The 23,913-nt window shown below is 33.3% G+C and overlaps 3 protein-coding genes across 6 annotated transcripts; 2 read left to right on the top strand and 1 right to left on the bottom strand.

The window, feature by feature from the left end:
* Nucleotides 1–4,722: 4,722 nt before the first annotated feature.
* Nucleotides 4,723–6,792, top strand: LOC125876298 (kirola-like). Its single transcript, XM_049557444.1, has 2 exons — nucleotides 4,723–4,988; nucleotides 6,358–6,792. The coding sequence occupies exons 1-2, from the start codon at nucleotides 4,802–4,804 to the stop codon at nucleotides 6,630–6,632; spliced, it is 462 nt and encodes a 153-aa protein (XP_049413401.1). The 5' UTR covers nucleotides 4,723–4,801; the 3' UTR covers nucleotides 6,633–6,792.
* A 3,539-nt stretch (nucleotides 6,793–10,331) lies between these two features.
* On the top strand, nucleotides 10,332–12,942 carry LOC125875868 (nascent polypeptide-associated complex subunit beta-like). The gene is made up of 6 exons (XM_049556913.1): nucleotides 10,332–10,468; nucleotides 11,352–11,419; nucleotides 11,967–12,115; nucleotides 12,206–12,262; nucleotides 12,490–12,528; nucleotides 12,618–12,942. Exons 2-6 carry the CDS (start codon nucleotides 11,352–11,354, stop codon nucleotides 12,791–12,793), a joined length of 489 nt encoding a protein of 162 aa, XP_049412870.1. The 5' UTR covers nucleotides 10,332–10,468; the 3' UTR covers nucleotides 12,794–12,942.
* A 690-nt stretch (nucleotides 12,943–13,632) lies between these two features.
* Nucleotides 13,633–23,707, bottom strand: LOC125875867 (pathogenesis-related homeodomain protein). Of its 4 annotated transcripts, none has more exons than XM_049556910.1 (12): nucleotides 23,513–23,707; nucleotides 22,419–22,515; nucleotides 21,734–22,246; nucleotides 17,996–18,161; nucleotides 17,638–17,761; nucleotides 17,366–17,478; nucleotides 16,903–17,259; nucleotides 16,582–16,818; nucleotides 16,400–16,489; nucleotides 15,536–15,586; nucleotides 15,054–15,275; nucleotides 13,633–14,233 (listed from the first exon to the last, which is right to left on the bottom strand). In XM_049556910.1, the coding sequence occupies exons 3-12, from the start codon at nucleotides 22,219–22,221 to the stop codon at nucleotides 13,955–13,957; spliced, it is 2,127 nt and encodes a 708-aa protein (XP_049412867.1). In that variant the 5' UTR covers nucleotides 22,222–22,246; nucleotides 22,419–22,515; nucleotides 23,513–23,707; the 3' UTR covers nucleotides 13,633–13,954. The 4 variants fall into 4 exon arrangements, with proteins under 4 accessions (XP_049412867.1, XP_049412868.1, XP_049412866.1 ...); XM_049556911.1 differs by having other exon boundaries at nucleotides 22,419–22,512; XM_049556909.1 differs by lacking the exon at nucleotides 22,419–22,515.
* Nucleotides 23,708–23,913: the final 206 nt, after the last annotated feature.

Below are 23,913 nucleotides of genomic sequence, written 5' to 3'. Positions count from 1 at the left end.
TTGGTCCTCTTTTCTGAATTATGAGGACTCCTATTTATAGTTTTAAAATAGAGGAGTTGTGATTGGAAGAGGACTCCCTTCAGCCAATCAGATTTAAGTGACATGTCATATGGGCTTTATAAAGCGGGCTTTAATTAAATCTATATTTATTAGATTTAAATAATTAACTCAATTATATTAATCCATAATATTTATTTGGACTAATATATTCATAAAATTAACATAATCCAAATTATTTTATAAATTTATATTTAATAAATTTTAAATGACTACAAATGCCCCATTCTTCAAGTCCTGTCAAAATAATTTATCTTTCAAAGACTAGGCTTGAAGAATTTGAAGACTTGAACTTGATCTTGAAGGATTTGAAGACTTCAACTTGCAGGCTTAAAGAATTTGAAGACTTCAACTTGCAAACTTGAAGAATTTGAAAACTTCAACTTGCAGACTTGGAGATTTTGAAGACTTCAACTTGCAGACTTGGAGAATTTGAAGAATTCAACTTGCATGCTTGAAGAAATTGAAGGCTTGAACTTACAGACTTGAAGAATTTGAAAACCTCAACTTGTAGACTTGACAAATTTGAAGACTTTAACTTGCAGAGTTGGAAGATTTGAATACTTCAACTTGTAGGCTTAAAGAATTTGAAGACTTCAACTTGCAAACTTGAAGAATTTGAAAACTTCAATTTGAAACAACTTTTATTCATAGGGGTTTGCCCCCATTGAGTCACCACCATTTGGTGCAAGTCTGGAGTTTTATGAAAGATTACTCATAGCTTTAACTTTTATGTGACAAATCAAGTGGGAACATTTGGTTTTTTGACACTCATGCAGCTGAACTTAGAATATGATTCTAAGTGCCTATGTACCTCAGTGAAGAGGATCAAGTCACAATGTAGTTCTGGGAGAGTGAATGATTTAGGATGTACCGTACACAACTTATACTCTCGGGGGCTAGGACTGACATGTTAGTTTAGGCTCGTACCTTAAGGAGCATTTTAACTTAGAGATTTAGTTCAAATTTGAAAAGCTTTATGACATACAGTTTAAGCTCATGTTTCAAGGAGTATTTCAACTTGAAGATCTAACTCAAATTTGAATAGCTTTGTGACATACAGTTTAAACTCGTGTTTCAAGGAGTATTTCAACTTGAAGATTTAACTCAAACTTGAATAGCTTTGTGACATACATTTTAAACTCGTGTTTCAAGGAGCATTTCAACTTAAAGATTTAACTCACATTTGAAGAGCTTTATGACATATAGTTTAAGCTTGTGTCTCAAGGAGCATTTTAACTTGAAGATTTAGCTCAAATTTAAAGAGCTTTATGATATACAGTTTAAACTCGTGGCTCAAAGAGCATTTTAATTTGAAGATTTAACTCAAATTAGAAGAGCTTTGAGACATACAGTTTATGCTCGTGCGTCTAGGAGCATTATAGCTTGCAGTTACAGTTTAGGCTCATGCGATTTAAGGAGCGTTGTAACTTGCAGTTTAACCTCGTGTGTTAAAAAGCGTTGTAACTTGCAGTTTAACCTCATGCGTTAAGGAGCGTTTAAATATATATTGACTCTTCAAAGTCATCTTCATATGCAGACTTGACCCCACTTTGGAGTTCTTTTATATTTTCATCTTCATGAGGTCCATAGACAGAAGATTGTTGATCTTCTCTTAAAGTCATGTTTAATTCCATGTCATGTGCACGAGTTGCCAACTCTTCAAATGTATTTGGCTTTAATCCTTGCAAAATATAGTGAAGACCCCAATTCATGCCTTGGATGCACATTTCAATGCTAGAAGTTTCATTAAAACGATCTTTGCAGTTGAGGCTCAGACTTCTCCAGCAATCGATAAAGTCAACAGCTAGCTCATCTTTACTTTGACGAGCCTTTGTAAGTTCATTCATACTAACGACACGTCTCGTGCTATAGAAACGATTGATTAACTCTTGCTTTAACCGCTCCCAACAATCTATTGAATTAGGTTCGAGATTTAATTTATGTACCAATCAAAGGCATTTTCTTTGAGAGATTGAATGAACTCTTTAACGAGATAATCACCATACATCCCGGCATCATTGCAAGTCTCGATAAAGTGCGCTATATGTTGCTTGGGATTTCATTTGCCATCAAATTGTTGAAGCTTATGAGGTTGATAGCCCTTAGGCATTTTCAAGTTATCAATCCTTTGTATATGGCTTTGCATATGTGGGAGAAAATTTGAATGAAGACTCAGATTTGTCTTCGAGAACCTCTATGATAAAGTCTTTCAATTGATCAATGAAAATCAAACCTTCATCGGGGAGATGAATCTCGTTGATCTTTGTTTGCTTTATGCAAGACTCTCATTCGTCTTGAATTTTATGAAGCTTCAGAGGTGCTTGACTTGATCTTCTCTCAATCATGTTATCCATCTTATTTGTTAACTTCAAAAGTTTAGCAAATTGTTCGTGTGCACACTTTGTCAAGCCTTCAATCGCTTTTGTCAAGCTTGCTAGTTGTTCTTCTATAGTGGAAGTCATTTTGATATTCTTTGATACTTGAAAAGTTGAGATGAAAGGTAGAGACTGTCCCACTGGGCGAGCCAGAATTTGTAGATAATAAAATTCGCGTCGAGAAAACAATAATCAAGAACGAAAAATTATGCAACAATCGTTTTATATTTCAAGTGCGAGTGTTACAATCTCTATAATTCCTCTGAATTCGCCTTTTCAAATATAATTCAAGGGCTCTTGAGCTTGATCTTGAACTTGGGATTTATCTCTATCTTGATCTTGATCTTGGATTTGGACTTGATCTTGAACTTTATCTTGATCTTGACTTTCTAGTTGAATTCAAGGGCTTCGAGCTTGATCTTGAATCCGTCGGTCTTGATCGTTCTTGAACTTGATCTTGACTTCTTCAAATCTTGAACTTGGAACACTTTAATTCTTGAATTCTCGAATTCTTGAACTTGTAGAGAAATTGCAGCTTTTGATCCACGAGCTTTCTCTAACTTCTTGTTCGAATTCTTGGTCCTCTTTTTCTGAATTATGAGGACCCCTATTTATAGTTTTAAAATAGAGGAGTTGTGATTGAAAGAGGACTCCCTTCGGCCAATCAGATTTAAGTGACATGTCATATAGGTTTTATGAAGTGGGCTTTAATTAAATCTACATTTATTAGATTTAAATAATTAACTCAATTATATTAATCCATAATATTTATTTGGACAAATATATTCATAAATTTAATATAATCCAAATTATTTTATAAATTTATAATTAATAAATTTTAAATGACACTATACCTACCAAGTTGATCTTTATGATACTTACTTGTTGCATTAGTTGGTAGGTGGGAGCTGGGGCACAAATTTCCATATAAGGAATTCATCCCCATATATATGATTGTATAGGTGTTGGTCCGAATAATATTTTATGTTGCTAATTATTGTGATTTGTTGTAATTCTAATGTAATTTTTAAATATATAACATACCGTTAAGAATTGTGTGCTTGTAGTCTCTTATTAGATATTAAAATATTTTAAGTTGTTAATTATTATGATTTATAGTACCTTTTACGTAATTTTTAAATATATAACAGAATATTTTTAAATTGTTAATTATTGTGATTTGTAACACTTTCAATGTGTTTTTTTTAATATATATATATATATAACAAATTAAGAAAATTAAGACAAATAAATTAAAAAAAGAAAATTTAATTTTTGGAGTGGGGTCCACCTTTGGCTTAAAAGCACACAATTCAAATAGACATGTCGTTCAAGAGCTATGTACTTCCTCCGTCTCTTTTTAATTATCTTTTTAACATTAAAAAAATGTGTCCCAAAATAATTATCACTTTAGAAATTAAAATTTGAAGTTAATAATTATTTTAATTATATCCTTTAGCATTAAAGAAATTATTTTTTTTAACACTGGTCATCTTCAAATATAAGAAGTAGAAATAAAGTAGTAATAACTACACCTCGTAAGTTGTATTTGTTATATATATATATATATATATATATATTTATTTAATTTTTAATGGACGCGAAAAACAAGAGTAAAAACTATGCCTAACAAATTAATAAGAGGGAGTTGAGGTGAAGCAAAATGCGTTTTCGTCGTCGTGTCTTTGTGCCTCAATTTTCTTTTTGTTTCTCTAAAAAAAATAAGTTTTTTCTTTTTTAGAAAAATTAAATAATTAGGGTATAATTTCTGAACCCATTTAGTGGTGTTTTAATTTTTAAATTTATATCTTTTAATTATAACTTTATTACTTTGATTGTTGTTGATATTTGTGTGAATTTTTGCAACTTTTTTAGAGTAAGAAAACAAGAATAATACTTTAATTTATGGATATCCCAATAAGCCTCCTCACATTAGGTTTTCGATAAAAAAAAATAATGAGATAATTTATAACCACACAAATGTATATAATTTATTATAAAACAAAAAAAAATTAACCATTGAAATAACACGAATTAAAATTAATCAATATTAATAATATTTATCAAGAATTTATTGTACACGTAATGAGATAATTTACTACCACACAAATATATATAACTTATTTTAAATGAAAAAAATTATAAATAAACATTGGATCCGTACATCACAAGAATTTCCCCTTACTAGTTTATTACAATATAAAGAAGTAGGTTGCCAAAGGTGGACCGTATCTTCGTCATTAAAATAATGGTAACTCAACTCTATAAATAGCCTAGAATTATATAGCTCTTCTTGTACTCCACTATATTTTCCCTATTAGTAAGCAATACTCTTGATCCCTAGCTCATTTTATAGTTCCAAAGGCATGGGTCTTAAGTCCAAATTGTGTGCCCAAATAGAAGTGAAGGCTAAGAATGATGTGTTTCATGATGCCTTTAGGCACAAACCACACCATGTCTCCACCATGTGCCCTGTCCATGTACAAGGTTGTGACAGTCTTGAAGGAGACTTTGGAACTGTTGGCTCCAAAATTTGTTGGAAGTATACCCATGGTAAGCCCAATTTTGTCAAAATTATTAAGCATTTTGATTTTTTGAAAAATTTACAGACAAACTTAAGGTGTTTCATTCGTTGATATATTAAGCATATACTTAATTAAGCAAGGATGAGCACCATGTTGAACCGGGATCAAACTTTAAGAGACAAACACTATCGTCTCTTTATTAAGATCTATCGTGTATAATTATTAAGAATGTTAAAAACCTTAGAAGTAGGGGTGTACATGATCGGGTTGGTTCGGGTTTTTCAAATATCAAATCAAATCATTTGTGTCGGATTTTTAAATCTACAAACCAAACCAATAAAACTCAGGTTTTTCAACCTCGGGGTTTTTCGGATTTTTTCGAGTTTTTCGGATTTTTCCGGTAAAATATTCATACAAACATATAATTTACTTGTACTTCAAATATTTCTTTAGTCCAACCAAAATACAACTATCTAAGGTGCTTTTAAGAAAATAATACAAAATATGATATGAGTAATGACACTAAAATATCCAACAAAAAAATAATATTAATGAAATCGCGTAAAATAAATATTGCAAATTAACAAGTCATAATGAAAATGCTCATAATTTAAAAGTATTAAATCATGCTAAAATAAGTTTAATAAGTATTAGTTACATGACTAAATATTAAAGGAAATTAAAATTAGATTATGTATTTGAATTGTCTAAACCAATGTAAAACCAAAGAACAAATATTCAATATTATTGTCATTCTTAGTGTTGAATTGATTTTCTTTTTGCATTAGTATTAATTTGATTTTGATTTAAGCTTTATTATAATTACCAACATCCGTGAACTATAATCTTTATTGAACCATTCAGAATTCTAAGTTTCAAACTTGAAATAATATATTAAAAGATAAAAACTATGAAAAAGTATAAGAAATATTTAAAAATTATATCAAAGTAAATATTTTTATGTATAAATAAAATTTTAAAATTATATATATATAATGTCGGGTTGATGTTTTTTAGTTAAAAACCAAACCAACCCAAATATAGTCGGGTTTTTCTTTTCAATACCAAACCAAGTCGAACCAACCACTAGTCGAATTTTTTTTCTCAATTTGATTTGATTTGCGATTTGGTTCGGTTTTCGGTTCAGTTTTGTACACCCCTACTTAGAAGATCACTATTAATATAGATCAATCTTTTAACGATAGCAACAAACTTCATACAATTATTTCTTTACAATATATGTGCAAGTCCATAAAAAATTATAACAGACCGTTCGTTTAATTTACTACAAGTGTATAACTTGCCTTGTCATTGTGTAAGTAATTTGAAATGACAATCGTATTAATTTACTATTATTTATGAGTTTGATGTACGTAACGAAATTTTGTATAATCCAGATGGGAAAGAGAAGTTTTCGAAGCAGATAATTGAAGCTATCGATGAAGAGAAAAAGATAATCACATTCAAAGAATTTGAAGGAGATATAGTGAATGAATATGAGAATTGGAAGGTAAGTCTCCATGTTGATGAAGAAGGTGAAAAGGATTTAGTCAGTTGGACTATGGAATATGAAAGGCCAAATGAGAATGTCCCTGAGCTAACAAATTTGCTTCAATTTTTCATTGATATGACCAAATCTATTGATGATCACCATGTCAACAAGCCAAATTGATAATATAAATTAGAACTATATGAGTTTGTGCTTTAATTAAATAAACACTTGACATTATGTTATATAATATAATATATAATATATGAGAGAATGTCAAGTAATTTGTGTTTTTTTTCTTTTATGTAATAATATAATAATAAAGACATTTAAGTTTTGCGCACACATTTTCTATATGTTCTCACTCTACTTAAGAGAAATTTCAATTTTGAATTGGTTACTTGTGAGTATTTTTTGGTAGTCCGATGAAGTTGAGAAGTTATGATAAAATATAAATTGATTTTGGTTATTTGTTAGACATAACTGTATTCGTCGATGCAAATTGTATTTGTTAATATACTTGATACAATTGATTTGCATCAACAAATTGAATACAATAGTCTTTGATATAATTGTATTCATTGATACAAATCAATTGTATTCGTGATACAATTATCATATATACAAATCAAGTGTATCTCTCTCCTAGATTCCGCTCGTCTCTCTCCTCCCTCTTCAATGTCACTCGATTCTCTCTTCCTTCTAACATATAGCTATGAATCGTAATTAAGCAAACTATAGTTAAGAAACCTGATTATATTTCTAGTCTTGATTATTTTTTAAAAAATTTCCTCATAATAAATTGGTCGGTCAATAACTAGCCTAAACTCAGATTGGGTCAATCTTGCTTTCTGTGTAAATAATAGATTAGTATAAAAATGAACATACCAAAGTTAATTTGATAGTCAAGTAATTAATTATCATTGCCATTACCCTCCTCTAGTGAAATGTTTTCCTAAGCACACATTTAACCTCTATTCAACTTTTTTTTTCTAGGCATCTGTGATCTCTTAAAATGTCTTGAACGTCTATTTTATGGGTAAAAAGTTAAAATTTATGTTTGATGGACAACGTATCTAAGTTCTAACTTTTGTCGGTAAAATTTTTAGTCAATTGAGTAGGTTCACTATCTTGATAAGTCATGAATGTCCGTTTTATTGGCAAATGATGGAACTTTCTAAAGCGATGGCTATTTTAAAATAATTTGTTAAGCGGAGCCAAAAAAAAAATTAAGAACACCTCTTATAAAAGTTATTTTTATAACTTCTCTTATCAAAGAAAAAAAATCAAGACCATCCATGGATATTCTGCTGATATACATATGATATTCCCCTTTTGTTTTGCTCTATATTTTTCTTTTATCATGTAATATTTATGCATCAAAGCTGTTAGAAACATTAACATAAATATAACAGCCCACATTGAAACATGGGGATAATTTAAAAGATTCTTAAATAAATAAATATATTAAAACAAAAAAAAAATCAGCTAATGACCGTATGTGTATGTAATATTATGTAATGTATCTATATTGTATAAATAATGTATAATTGTATATATATATATGATACATAACAATATAAAATAAATGTATATACATTAATATACATTGTTATAGTAATAATTATATATTTTTATATAATGTATATGGTATGTATCTATATTATATACTTCAGTCTCTTCTCCTCTTCTTCTTCTTCGTAGTTCCATGTTTTGGTAATAACTTTTTTTTATTTAACAAACAATTAACTCATATCTAATGCGTAAGAAATCAAAAGAAAAAAAGCGTTATATTTTGTCATTTTTATTGGTTAAATGAAAAGGTGTATATACTGTTTTTTTTTTTTAATTGTTGTTACTTTGTAATTACATATCTCATACATTATATCCCCCCACCCCCACCCCCTTCCTCCCCCCAAAAAAACAGAATACAAAAAATAAATAGTTAAGGGCCAAATTATTCTATTTGAATTGTTCAAGGGTAAAATTGATCAATTTTCCCTTGTTTTGGAACCCATGAGTAGAAAGAATATTTTAAGCTATTTGGCTACATAAATGACAATATTTGAGCCACAAAATATAACGATGAGGAATATTTTTTAGCCAAAAATGTAATACTAGATGTTAAAGTTTACCTATTTTGAATAGTTTAAGGGTATATTTTTTTTTTCTAATTAAAATAAATTTATTCACGCATAATGGAAAATTTTCATAAAAGTATAGTTACCTAATTTTATATTGCAAAAATATAGCCCAAAACTTATATTACAAATCGTTAGCCCATAACACAATTAAATATACGATAATATACATTCGATATACAATAATATACAAACCTTTAGCCTATAACACAATTCGGTATACAATAATAAACACCCGACATACAACAATATACAAACCTTTCAAATTTCTTTTTTACAGAATTGTTTAAAAACTTAATATACAATATTTATACACCAACATATAATAATATACGAAATTATAGGAGGTATTTATATACCCATATACAATAATAAACAATTTTATACACTATTCTACAAAATGAAATTTCGTCAATCTTTACCGATTGATACCTTTGAAACGGCCATATGGAATCTTCTGAAATTTTGTAGTGAGATAGATCTAGTGATGATGGCCTCTCATTCTCAATAGGCTAGACATCATGAATCACAGTAGAATTTGATTTGAGAAACTTTTGAAAATGACTGACACTTTGCTCATGAGATTTCACCATAGTAATTGTGTTTGTAATTTGGATTTTTTTAGAGTTGGACGAAATTTTGAGACAATTTTTGATGCGTTTGATTCGTCTCATCAAAATTTATTATTTGACTTTGAATTTTCCAGAAGTCAAGATTACTTCTGCTCCACGAATAGAGGATATTGTTGGTTGTAAGAGATGTCAATTCGCATGTCCAACAGATTTCTTGAGTGTCCGAGTTTAGGGTTGTGACCCTATGATAGTCCTTTAAACCCTTAAGTTTCTCATTTAGATCAATTTAACTAAGCATTGAAAATCTTAACCAAATTACAAAGTTATTTATTAATTGTACTCTCATTAATAGATACTCCCTCACTTCTTTTTTATATGTCTCGCTCCTTAAGAAACTAGGTAAAACTTACCATTGTATCCTTATTTAGTACTCTTTTGAAGTCAAATTTTCAATAAATGGATATGAATTAATTTACTTAATTAATTAATTTAAGCAGTGGCGTAGGCACATGTAGCCAGGGTGTCCAATTGGACACCCTTCGTCGGAAAAAAAATATCGCATATACAAGTAAAATGATACACGAAGTGATTAAATAACATATTTTGGACACCCTTAACATAATAGGTTGTTATAGCCTAGTGATTTAAGATGTCTTGAATGTGTGATTAGACATCTTTAATGAGCAGTGCTTGTGTGTTCAAATCTCATTTGAAACAATTTTTTTCCCTTTTTTAAAAAAGCTTTTGTTGTTTAATTTTTGGACCGTCTTCGTGAAATTCCTAGCTCCGCCACTGAATTTAAGTAATGGCAATGAATCAATTGCTTAGTTTTTCTATGTTGAACAAATGTATACTTTCAGAGCTAATAACTTTCAAAGGGTAAAATAAGCAGAATAATGTCATTTATGCATTGAATTTGTGAAATGACAAATATTAATGGCCATCTATTTATAGTAAAGGCGACGTATAAATAAAAATGAATGGAGTATTATATTATATATAAATTATGTATAAAAACTGTTGGTTTAGTCCACCTATCTTCGAAAAAATCAAACCAAATGAAAGCCTTTGTCGATTCAATTCGATTCGATTTTTTATTATAATGAAGAAGAAAAAAAAAATGAAAAAAGGGGATACATACGTCTTTATAGAGAAGTGGTAAGGGCATATCTGGAAATGGAAAAGTTCTCACATTTATATAGTAGGATATAAAGTTATCGGCACCCAAAACAAACCCTCCTTGTCTTTCATTCTTTTTTCCATCTTCTCTGCGGCTAGGGTTTTAGCTCAGTCTTCTCCTCACAAGGTTAGCATCTCTATGCCTCACCACCCACCCACCCCCTAATCTCCCTAATGGGTGTCTAATTTTATGCTTTTCTTGGTTTTTTTTCCCCACTGTGTTTGTACATGACTATGATGAATTCTGTGTGTTACTGTATACCTTTTGTTTGGATAATGTTAATGAATGTTATGTTAGTGTTTGAATTGTTGATGAGGTTTGGATGAATTGATGGTATTGATTGGATTTGAGTTTTGTTTTTCTGGATCTTAATCTGGTGAAAAGAGAAAAAAGGTGCTAGCTTTTTGACTGTGTACTCTCTTATAGTAGATATAGTAGAGATGTGTGTATGGGACAATGGGGATTTTGAATTTTAAAGGATGAACCTTCTAGTTTTAATGTGGATTTTGTATTAGTTTTGAAAAGAATTTATATATTTTGGATTGGGACTACATAGAAAGGTATAAGAGACCAATTTATTAATGACCCTTTTTTACTTCATTTTGTAAGCTCCCTAAGCATTTAAGTGGTTCTGTTTTGTCTTATTTTAATCTTCAGAGAGGATTAGTTCTTTTGTTAGCTGCTTTTTTGCATGTGTATAATGACCAATTTAATAGTTCAGAAAACTGGTTTACTCCAAAATATAAATGTGTCCTTCTTAGTCTTGTGTTTGTTAAGTTGGTACCTGCAGTTAGCTGTAACATTCATGTGTGCTTGTGTTTTAAGCTTATGTATAGAGGGATTTGTTTTTTTAGCTTGTGAAATTTGTGGCTGTGGTTTAGTTTAGTTTAATGGTCATGGAGGTTGTTACAGATATATGGTGCCTGTAAAATGGAATGCGATAATCATGGCAGTTTCTTGTTACTTGTTTACTGAGTAATACTGACTTTTGGTGTTTTTTCTATGACAGATGAATGTAGAAAAGTTGCAAAAGATGGCCGGTTCGGTCAGAACCGGTGGAAAGGGTACCATGAGAAGGTCTGTTTAGTTTTCTGTGAATGTTACCACATGAAAATAGTGTGTTAATGTATTGAGAAAGAATGTACATGTTTGTTGCTAACTTAAAAGATTTCAGTTACTTGAGAGCCTGTTTGCCCTTGATAATATTCTCTTCTTCTTTTTTCCGGAAGAATTGCCAACTTCATTTTAAAATCAGTTTTTGGTTATAAAATTTCCAATCCCAACTTGTAGTTTGTTTCCAAGTTTGAAAAAGTGCTCCAAACTTGTTTTCCAACTCCTCCCTTGCTACATAAATTCCAAATAAATTGCTTTATTCACTTCTATGCAGAAAGTACAACCAAACAAAACTCCATCTTCAACTCCAATTTCATTAATTACAAAAAAAATGAAAAATATTTGTACTCTATGGCCAAACCCCTACTTAAGTTTGTAATGACTAACTAGTGTTAGTCCAAGGGTCAAAACTTGAGCGATGGGTGGAGAGAAAAGGTACACGAGAAGTGTATTGATAAGGGGTATCTTATTTTTCTCATTCATGTTTGCTGAATGAGAGCTACTTCTGCAGAAAGAAGAAGGCCGTACACAAGACAACTACAACCGATGACAAAAGACTACAGAGCACCTTGAAAAGAATAGGTGTCAATGCCATTCCTGCTATTGAAGAAGTCAACATCTTCAAGGAGGATGTTGTTATCCAATTCGTTAACCCCAAAGGTATAAATATAATCTATATTTCACTTAGTTTTAGTCATCTGTCGCTTTATTGCCATTCTTAATAACCTTTTGTTTTTGGATTCTGTTCAGTTCAAGCATCAATTGCTGCAAACACATGGGTTGTTAGTGGTACTCCCCAGACAAAGAGTATGTGTTCACTCTTTCCTCCTGCCTTGCAACCTCAACATAAACTTTATAACTATTTCTCAAAGCAAATTATACTTCAAGACTAGCATTCTTTCTGTTGGTTCTCCAACACGAGTCCTTGATTGTTAGCGGAGGAGTTTAGCCCCTTACTGTTTTAACTCCTTTTCATTATGTCTTGGCCACGTGCATAAGAATGTCTTAAGCTTAATATTTCTTTCCTCTCGCAGAATTGCAGGATATTCTTCCTCAGATCATTCACCAGTTGGGTATGTGTCATTTTTAGGCCTACACTAAGTTGTGATAAAAGCTTGAACAATCAAACATGTGTTTTGACTGTTGAAAAATGCAATTTCAGGTCCTGATAATTTGGAGAATTTGAAGAAGTTGGCCGAGCAGTTCCAGAAGCAGGCACCTGGTGCTGCTGATGCAGCTGCAGGTGCTGTTGCAGCACAGGAAGACGATGATGATGTACCAGAACTTGTGGCTGGTGAAACTTTTGAAGCTGCTGCCGAGGAGAGCCACACTTCCTGAAGTTTTTGTTGAATTCCCTTACTTTCCAATGTTCTGAAATCAGATTTTACCTTGGCTTTTGAGTGTTCTATTTCATGTCTATTGTGACACATCTCAAAAGAATTCTTAAATGCTTTTAATAGTAAGCTACTTTCCCCTTCAAAGAATTATCTTCTATTTTAGCAGTGCGTATTTTTCAATGTCATGGTATTTGTTATTCTATACAAGCTAAGTCTATATAGCAAGTATACGAGATTACATAGTTCTCCTTTCGACACACCTGGGGAAGAACTTTCTGCTTTTCGCTGATGTCCTTACCATGGGGTGACAATTCTGTATTAATTAAGAGGCCAAGGATAATGCTATCTGGGCTTAGCAACTAAGAGGCTAAGCAGTGATTGCTTTGTAGGGAACTCAGCCACTGACTAAACCATTTATTTTGTTTTGTTTTGCACCCGGTGTCTGGTATTTGTTTTGGCCTTTGGGCTCGATTGTTAAAAATGGTGGTGGTTACCACTTCCCTATCACAGCCTCTGGTGCACACAAACTGTTTTTTTTAAGTAACTCGATAACTTGTTGCAGTTACCTATTCTCTCTGAATTTGGGTTTTGGTTTTGCAAGACTTTGCTGAGGAAATTTTGGGAAGTATTAAAACCAAAAGAGAAACTCCAATGTTTATTTTTTCAAAGAAATCCGTTGATCACAGTACGTTGCCTGTTCGTACTCTTTAGATAATGAAATTATCAAGAAAAAAGAAAGACAAGTTTTTCCACTAAATAGGATAAGGTAATCAAGAAGTATGATACAACGCGTTTAGTTCACAGCAATGACTATGACGATTGCCACAGTAGAAAACAATGTATGATGCAATAACCCACTTGCATCCAATGAGGAGTGCACAGGTCACACTACATTCAAATATTATGAATACTGTAAGATACTCATGTAGCCACATTTATAGATTGTGCCAATTAACATAACTGAAACTGATCTATTCTACAAGGTTACTATCTTTTACATTGCATGTCCTTACAAAAAGAGAGAAAACTATACATGTATAACGGGAAAAGAAGAATTTTGCTTCTGTATTTGCCTCATTCAACCTCCTTGTCTGTCTTTGTTGATTTGTGAAAAATGGAGCAACACAATTTTAGGAAGGAAAAAAAGAGGAGAAGTGATTAGTCACCTTTTCTCCTGTAACTGTGCAACAGGTATAAAGACAACCAATGATTCATCTAAACTAGAAGTGTCCACTCTTCTACATCTGCGATTTGGAAACCTTCGTAAAACGTCCTGGAGTCTTGCTATTTTGTCCTTGATTCTACAAAGCTCCTGCATCTCAGCTTCAGCTTCAGTTTCTTTTATCTTTTCCCTCTCCTTGGAATTGATTTTTCTCCTTTGTTTTTTTGCTCTGTCTCGCAGTAGTTTCAGGCTCACGTCATCGCCAGATTCTACTAGTGTCTGCTTGTGGAAACAGGAAAATTTAGAACACAAATATAACATATATCCATCTTTCAATTAGACTTTCTAAGTGAATAATGACTAAGAGCCCGTTTGGATCAGCGTATTTTAGGTGTTGTTTAACCAAAATAGCTTTTAAGCAATTTTGTAGTGTTTGAGTAAACTAAAAAAGTGCTTATAAGCCAAAAGCCATTCATTAGTTAGTATGGCTTTTGACTTATAAGTCATACGCTAATCCAAACAGGCTGTAAGACCAAAATACATCCATCTTTCAACTAAAATGAGCACTGAATACGGGAGATTCTACCCATTTAAAGTTTCTCAAGCAAAAGCTTAACTAACTCAGAAATTTGAACTTGAAATGTGAAATTGCAAGCAAATTAACTAAATTCAGCCAGGTTTTAAATATACTGTGTTTGACATGGAAGCATCGGCAGGTGCTAATCACGTGTCAGCTATAGGATAATAGCAAGAATAGCAACATTCCCAATCCTTGCAGGCTAAATTAAGATAGCTTTCTCTATATTTTAAGAATCTGCAGTACATATCACTTCAGACTAGGAATAAAATCCTCTCAGCGACAAAATATATATCTTCTAACCAAGACAATAAGCTATTTCGCCCTTTCTTTTTTGTGTTTGTTACTTACCTTTTTCTTTTTCTGATAGTTAAAAATTAAAACCCACATTATAAGCATTTTCACATAGAGAAAAGCGATCCCGAGCCAAAAAGTAAAGCGTAAACACAATATTTTCTTTATATACATTAATGTAGAAGACCAAATAGAACTGCACATGGATTCTCAGCTAATTAAACGTACCTCTGCTCTATCTGTTGATGTTATTACTGCTTTTTTGTCATGCTTTTTCTTGGAAGGACGGATAACCAAGTTGGGAGTTTCTTCATTAGGTGTCTGGGCTGCATTTTCTTCTGCATCACTTGACGAAACATGATCTGCTGGTTCACCCTTTACAGTCTCAGGTGTACATCCTCTTGATGTTGTAGGACTAGTAGCTTGACACGGTTTTGTGCCCTCAACCTGCTGATACCCATGAATATAAGAACTTAGAATTAAAATATCCAGCTCCAGGCCAAATGTTATACAGCCCCTGAAATTCAGGGGTTAATGAAATTGCCACCACATAAAGAAAAAAGAGAAAAGTACAAAAAGAACGGATAATATGATAATGGCAAGCTAATGTAATCATCACCATAATCATGATAAGAGAAAAAATGGCAGGAGACAAGGTTCAGAGAAACTTAAGCGGTGAAGGACACCAATAATCTTAGCTCAATCCTTACCTTTCTAGCTTTAAGGGCCGTATACCGTGCATTCTTGAACCATTTGTTCACCTAAAAATAGCATGTAGCAGACAAATAAGCAAATGAAAACAATATATAAAGCGAACAGATTAACATAGCTTCCACCAACCTATCCGTCACAGGCATCTCAAGAGATTTAGGTGTTTGGTATGAAAGAAAATATTTTCCACAGAAAAAGTAAGTGGGTTTCTTACTTATTTTCCAGTGTTCGGTAAGTAAGCAGAAAATATAATCCCAAAAGCATTTCATATTAGTCTAAGCAAACATTATGGAAGTGGGGTGGAGGGTAGGAATGGGTGATGGTAGGGATGGGCGATAGGGTGGGTTGAAGTGGGGTGTGTTGGAGAGTTAAGAAACAATTAATGTGGAATGTCACTTATGAAACTTGTTTTCCCTACTTTAATTATGGAAGCCATTTTCCTTAATTTTTAAGGAACTTGTTTTCTGGAGAAAATATTTCCCAAAATTATTTACCAACCAAACATGGAAAAATTGTGAAACATTTTCTTCCATACCAAGCATGCCTTAAGGTTTAGGCTTCAGAACATCATTATTTATAACTATAATAAGATAAATCATCATACAGCCACCTCCCAATCCTCTTCCTCCCTTACTTTCCCCTTTTATCTGAGTAAAAGCATGTAATTATCCTAAGAGCATACGAGTCGTAGCCAAAACATATAACAATATCAGTTGTTGCTAGAGTAACACTTAAAACTTTGTGGACTATTGACCAATTAAGTTGCCAATTTCTAACAGAGCTGACTATACATCATGGAAGACTGCAGTACTACAGGATCTAAACTTTCTAGGTGTCTATTGGTATATCACAATTATCATTACCTTCTCAAATTCAATACCCAGCTGCTTGGAGAGGTTCTCCCGTACTTGTCTAGATGGAAGTTCATTCTCAGCAAATACACGGCGAAGTTCCTGTTAAAGCTCAGAAGTATTGAGCAGTAAGAATACTGTAAAAGATGCTTCCTCTTTGATGTAACAACGAATACTGCAAAGAAGCATATTACCTCGACTGCATCAGAAGGAATCCTGAATATTTCTCTCTTGGCTGGTCTACCCAAAGACTCTTTTTCCACTTCATCCACTGTTTTTTCTGGACAACTTCTCTCGCTTTCAAAAAGGGTTATAAGGGTGCTTGCAGCATCTGATTCAGGCTCCTTCCGTCTACGCTTTCTTTTACCTGGACCCCAATCTTCGTCTTCACTATTTTGCTCGATCGCGGGAGCATGCTTTCCAAACATTTCCTGTGCCACATAAGAGCATCATTGATTTCTTGTTAGCAACATGTGGTAGAAATCCAGAAAACTTGTGGACATTAACATACTCACATCATTTAACTTAATATAGTCAACAGCTTTTCTCTGTCTGGGACCAGATAGAACTTCGCAGTCAGTTGTCTCATAATCTGACCCAGCAATCTGTTCAGACAAATAATCTTTTCCACCGCTGCCATCTTCTAGCTTTCCTGTTAAAGCTAGCAATTCATCCTCAAGTGATCCTAACATGCTTCCACTGCTTGCTTCACTGGAAGAACCACTCTCAAAGCTATCAGTACTACTGTGACTATTAGCAACTTTTTCGGGATCATAGTCATCATCTTCGGAGTCATCAGATGGCCAGTCTTGTTCGGGGCATAACAAGGACTCCTCACCTTCGGGCAGAAGAGCCTCTTCCTTGAAGATATTCTGTATTAATCAAATAGATATGTCATCATTAATTACCGATCAATAGATAATTCTTGGAGGGGTGCAAAAATGATTTTATGGAGAGTACAACAGTAGATTACTCAACCTCCCAGTTACTATCCATAGCAAAGTGGGTGCCAATATGAGCATTTGTTGCTTCTATTATTTCCATCTTACACTTGCAAAATTTGCAAAACCAGCCTTCATCATCTGGCGGTACTGCAAATTATCGTTTCTTTTGGAATAAGTTCTCACAAATAAAATATGAGCCAGCAGCCATTTAGCTAAGCAAAAGTTATGAATTTCAGGCGTAAAGTTCTGCTCTGCATAAGCAGTGGAAGAAAAGGGAGAAATAGAAGCATATTCAAACTAACTTACTATTTTCCGTTGATAGTGGAGGATCAAGACATTCTTGATGGAAGGCACAGTTGCATGTACCATCACAAAGTATGATATCATTGTCAGGAAAAGCTTCTTGCAATTTGCATTTGGCACAGATAATCTGAAAATGGAACAAGAAACTTTGAACTCCGCATCCGAGTTTGATTATGAGTTTGATTATCTGTCTATTTATGCAGACTTTTTTCCTATTTCAGCTTTGATGCTGCTATGAGTTTTAAGGGGGTAGGGAAATAAAGTGCAATAAAAATAAAAGAGAATCAGCCATCATGGTACTGCGTGACATGCAAGTGTTTACAGCGTATAAGACAAAAAACACTTTGTGAAGGATGCTTACATGTTCATGATGGACAGATCCGTCTGGAGCAATAGCAGAATCATCGATCTGCCCAGCAGAGCTAAGAAAATCCAGATGGTGAACTATCTCCCTTATTCCAAGCTTGCAGTTTAATATTTGCTTCTTTGCTCTTTGTAGTTCTCTTTCTGGCCTAATTTTTTCTCGACTGGATGAAAAGACGAAAGATGTCACATGAGCTGCTCGCTTGAAAGGATAAAGTTACACTAGCATTTACATATTGAGTTTGTCTAAATAGGCCATAGCTTGTAAATGCTCCTTTCCTTTGTGCTGATTCTACTGTTAAGGGTTTAACTTTAGGGTAGCTACTTGTGCAGTCCACAATATTCGGATTGCAGGACAGCAAATGAGGGGCATCAAAATTGTTACCATACTTCTAAACATAAATACATCTCTTGGACTGGAAATGAATTGTCTCATGCCTTGTCTTGTCATATACAAAATCATTGCGGAAGTCAGATCCACATTAAAGTAAGAGTGTCTACTACTCTTCTATTCATTACTTGAGTAATAAATCTGATATTCCCTGTCAGTCCTAATTTTATATTTGATGCATCATGTCTCTTATTTCTCACACAACATTGATAAATTAACTCACAATTTTTTTCCTCTCTCATTTTTGGTTTTGCTTATTTCAAGATTACAAACTTACTGTATTTTTAAACATCAACATCATCCTCAGCAATTAAGGATAAAAGAATTCACTATTAGCAATGTCATTATTGATTATACAATGTTAAGACTCATTTAGCGAGAACAATACCATCCCTAGGTGGAAACTCAAATAGAGAGTGGAGCTAAAAGTGGTTTTAACAAATGACCGAAAGAAGTAGAGAAAATTAGCAATAATCTGTAAATATATGACTGATATGGCACCTGAGATTAACTCAACCCGAAAGATAGCTCATGAGGAGAGAATTTCCCAAGTTCATACAAGCAAATTACAAATCCATTCCCTAACCAATGTGGGACTCTAGCCCACTCTAACAGCCCCCTCCACGCCCAAACCCAACGGGAGCCCAAATGGGATGGACTTGGCTCTGAAACCATGTAAAGATATGACACCTGGGCCTAACTCAACCTCAAAAGCTAGCTCACGAAGGGAGGATTGTCCAAGTCCATAAGCAAACCACCGGTCCATTCTCAAATCTCAACCAATGTGGGACTCTAATCCACTCTAACATAATCAAATCTGACAAAGTTGCTGGTTGCACACATGAACGATAACTCTTAGTGAACTATACCCTAACCTCTTTAGAATGGTGGAAGTAGTGGTGGAGCTACCCTTGTCAAGGGCTGTCATTTTACACCCTCTCATTGGAAATTACATTTTGCAGATACGTAATTTTTTAAAGTATATATACTATAAGTTGAATACCCTTGGCCTCTTCTGTGTATACTTGTTTACATATGACTCTCCTTGGTGAAAATCCCAACTCCACCACTAGGTGGAAGATTTTGATGTGATGATTGCATATTGTATTTTGGAGACTGGATGGAATTTTTAGTTCAGAAGCAATCAGTCTGATTGGGAATTGGAGGAGGTAGATGAATTTATTCAGAAAATGAACTCAGTAATTCTGGACAAAAACAAAAGATCCCATACAGTGGTTAGCCTGAAAAGATGGGGTCTATACTGTCAAATCCTTTCGTAAGATGAGTTAATCTAGAAACTCACACTTGTTGATACATTTATATACGGTAAAGCACTAACTGGGAGTATCTTCAGTTGGGTTGGAGATTTATATGTCAAGTGTAAAAATAAGTGTGAGATTTTGAGAATCTCCAGTGTGTGAGACTACACTGGGTATGTTGTTGTTGTTTGTTGTTGATTTTGAGAATCTATAGTTCTACAAGCCCCTATTGAGATTGAAGCATACTTATTGTTGTACTGAAGCAAGATTCTCTTTATAGTAATTCTCATTTGCTAATGGGCACCAATAATTCCAAGCATTAAAGAGACTAGGAAGGCTTGAGTTAATTGCATGTGTCACTTGTTGGTCATGAGACCCTACAATTCAAGAGCTCATAGTAATAAATTCTGAAAGCAAGTACACCCAACTGCTTTCCCAAAATAAGTACCATGACGATGTAAGAAACCATAATATTACATGGAAGACAATAACCTTTTTAGTCGTATTGAGTGGCTACCTTAGTGTTTTTCTTCTTCTCTCACTTTTTTTCTTTTTGGATAAGTACCATTATCCACTTCTTTTAAACAAAATGTGTTGACATTTTTTCTCATAATTATTACAATATCGTGCAACTCAAAACTCAAACACGACAGTCTTTCACACTATTTGAGCTAACTTTATATCAAAAATCAAAGGTTGCTCCAACTTCCTTTTCCAGTTTTATATCAAAATAGTACATGATTTCAATTCTAAATAATTAAAACCGTACATACGTCGAACCATGGCATTCCATTGAAGCAGAGCAAACACCATGTGTTATTATGAACATGTGAAGCCCCTCGTTAACAATGAACTCAAACTTTCTTTCTGCTAAATCTCTTACTAAAAGCAATAGTGATATTTGCATAATAACTTTATACCCTTCAGAATAGCAGTTCGGGCAACTCGTTGAAGCAACCTAAGTTGCTCGGACGCAGGTGCGGGCGTCCGATACGGGTGCGGATCTAGAGGTCGGACCCTCCATGATTTAAATTTTAAGATTTGGGGATACGGATCCATGTATGGATACAAGTGCGGGGATTCAGCTAAAAAATTTAAATATCTAAAAATAGAGTTATAAAACCTAAAATCATGAGATATTATGTGGAAAACTTGAGGAGAAAATATTGATAGAGAGGAGACTCGTGGAAGGAGATAAAAGGAAAGGGAGTGACAGTAGAAATTTATACATTCAAGGTACTCCATTTTCTTCAATTCCACGTTAGTTCTTGTTTTGATTACAGAAAATCATTGAATCTGTCCAGAATTTCTCCCTCGGATTTGGTCAAAGTACTCAAAACCAGTTGACTGGATTGGGTACGGATCCCACACCCACATCGTGTCGATATGGGTGTGGCACTGAGAGTGAAGTAAAGGAACGTTGCATGTCTTTAGTACCAAATATTCAAATTCCTCAATTTCCCATTCTTCTAGAGCAGAAGCAAGTTTCAAAAATTAACCTAGAAAGGCTTATCAGATCAGAGCATTCAATTAAAAGCTTAGAGCGAGAGGTTGAAACTGTTTAGTTAATGGTTAACAAGGAAACAACTCCCCCAGGTAGGGGATAAGGTCTGCATACACCCTACCCTCCCCAGACCCCACCTAGTGGAATTACACTGGGTATGATGTTGTTGTTGCTGTTGGTTAACAAGGAAACAACTCCCTCTTTTAGTTAATAGTTAACAATGAAACAACTCCCTCTTTTAGTTAATAGTTAACAAGGAAACAACTCCCTCTTATAGTTAATAGTTAACAAGGAAACAACTCCCTCTTTTAGTTAATAGTTAACAAGGAAACAACTCCGTCTTTTAGTAAATAGTTAAAAAGGAAACAACTCCGTCTTTTAAGTTAATAGTTAACAAGGAAACAGCTCCATCAAACATGCATATTCGTCACACTTACAACCACATGGACACAAACATTTTACTTAGGACAATATGTTTCTTTAGTTTCTTACCATTTGAGGACCAAACAGTTACGATACTCAGTATCGAGTCTCTAGGCAAGACAAATACATTTATGTAGATAAGAGGGATAAGGTACACACCTCTGACCTTTCCAGCCTTCTGCAGAATAAGCATCAATAAGGTTCTGCTCTAGCTTCATCTTGATCAAGAGGTATCTCGTCCTCCTTTGTAAACGTGAAACATCATCTGGATCTGCATTATGTTTTCTTCTCCTCCTTTTTCTTCTTCTCTTTAACTTGTCAGACCCAGTATCCAGGTTATCATGTTTTAAGTTGTCCTTTGAGTTGCATGCTTGAAGCTTCTCTCCTTCACAGCTCAATACGGACTTCTTCTTTGATGATTTAGCTTTTTTCAGAATTTCTTTCTTAAGTATGTTTTCCCCAGAACAGCACTTTCCCTTACCATCACTGGCAACTGTTCTCCTTGACGAAGATGCATGAGTAGACCTTCCATGAGATTTTGATTTCAGCCTAGATCTTTTTTTTTCTAATCTTCTCAACACATTTTTTACTTGTGATGAGCTCGCAACTGCTTTATGCATATCTTTATCTGTTTTTCCAGGCATCATAGCTTGTTGTGTGACATTAAAAGTCCTGCAAGGACAAAACAATCAATGATCAAATAAGACAACACGAAAAGAGCAGATGAGGAGAGGTCTTTTTCTTTTTTATAAATGAGAAAAATGTCAAATCTTTGTCAAGCCAAAGATACAAAAAGTTGCAGTTCTTGTTTCAACGTTACTTGTAGACTGTAGTAAATACATACCACAACAGATATTCACTGAAAAGAGGAAGAAGAAAAACTGCCAAGTAACTCTTAGTTCACTAGGAAGCACAAGTGCAATATATGTGAATCTCTTCTGCTACAAACAAGAAATTTCATAATTGTCAATTTTACTCGACTGAAGCAACTGTAATGAAGCAGAACATCTGAGCAAATAACAAGATAGACATTGAGAAGTATGAAGACCTAGCTAATGAAGAAAGACAAATTATGCTTAACTCAATAAGAAAGAAAAGAAGCAACTTTTTTGAAAATAAAAGATACTTACTACTACAACAACTTACCGCCCATCCACAAAGTGGGGTCTAGAGCCAGTAAAGTGCACACAAACCTTACCCCTACCTCAGAAGTAGAGAGGTTGTTTCCTATAGACCCACAACTCAAGGAGTAAAAGATACTATTAGAGCAAAACTAGTTTACCCTTAGATCAGTATGGATTTTGAGATGCCAGAGAATTATGCTGAAACTTATAAGACAATTTAACATGTCACTGGAAAAAGACAGTTCCAATTGATATTTGGGGAAAAAAAGTTGAAAATGGGAATTGGCTTTCATCAAATACAATCATCAATCTAATGTAGCTAACTCCCAAACAAGATCCAATCTTTCACTCAACTCTTCCCCAATCTTCAAGTCATTACAAACTGGGATGCCAATCCCAAATTAGGCACTCTATGCACAACCAGTAAAAAGCTCAATGCATTCAAGAACCACAAAAAACATTCACAGTACTAATCCATTTATCACTCATTCTGATAACAAAAGATTGAATTTCCAAATACCCAGAAACAAAAAAAGACTTAAAACAAACACAAACATATATACACAAACAAAAAAACTTCAAATTTCAGTTCTTGATCAAACAGTTGATAACCCCAATTAAGCACATTCAACAAAACACTTACATTATTGATCCAAGTAACACTTTAGTCCAAGATTAACAAGATTGAAATTTGACAAACACCCAGAAAAGACTTAACCAAGAATTCTTAGAAAAACCAAAAAAGATTCAAACTTTAACATAATTAATCAAATGGGTATCCCTCAAAAGGGGGAAAAAACCAAAAGGGGCAAACCTTAGAGAGAAGGAGAAGAAGAAAGATCGCCCAAGTATCTCATTAGTATTTTTGAATGCAGAATTTCCACCTTCTTTGTTCTTGGGAAATTTATAGATTAAGGAAGTACTTAATAGTTAAATTCTTAAAATTATTCAATCATAAATGAATCATGGGAATAAAATTACTTCATTTATTGTACAAAATATTAGTAAAAGTATTCATAACTTGCAGTTTCTGTTGTTTGTTTCTTTTCCTTAAATTGCTTCTAAATATTGAGCATCTTCCTTGTTTTTTTTTTCCACCAAATATATATTACAATATCTAAATATCTAATTAAATCAAGTTCATAGTCACAGTTAATTGTTTTTTTTAAAAAAAAAAAAATCTCGTTTGGTATCCGTTGTCTATTTTGAAATCTC

This window comes from Solanum stenotomum, chromosome 9 (genome assembly GCF_019186545.1).
Source record: "Solanum stenotomum isolate F172 chromosome 9, ASM1918654v1, whole genome shotgun sequence".
Taxonomy (NCBI): Eukaryota; Viridiplantae; Streptophyta; class Magnoliopsida; order Solanales; family Solanaceae; genus Solanum; species Solanum stenotomum.
The sequence above is the reverse complement of the archived record's forward strand: the minus strand, read 5'-3'. Positions and strand labels throughout refer to the sequence as shown.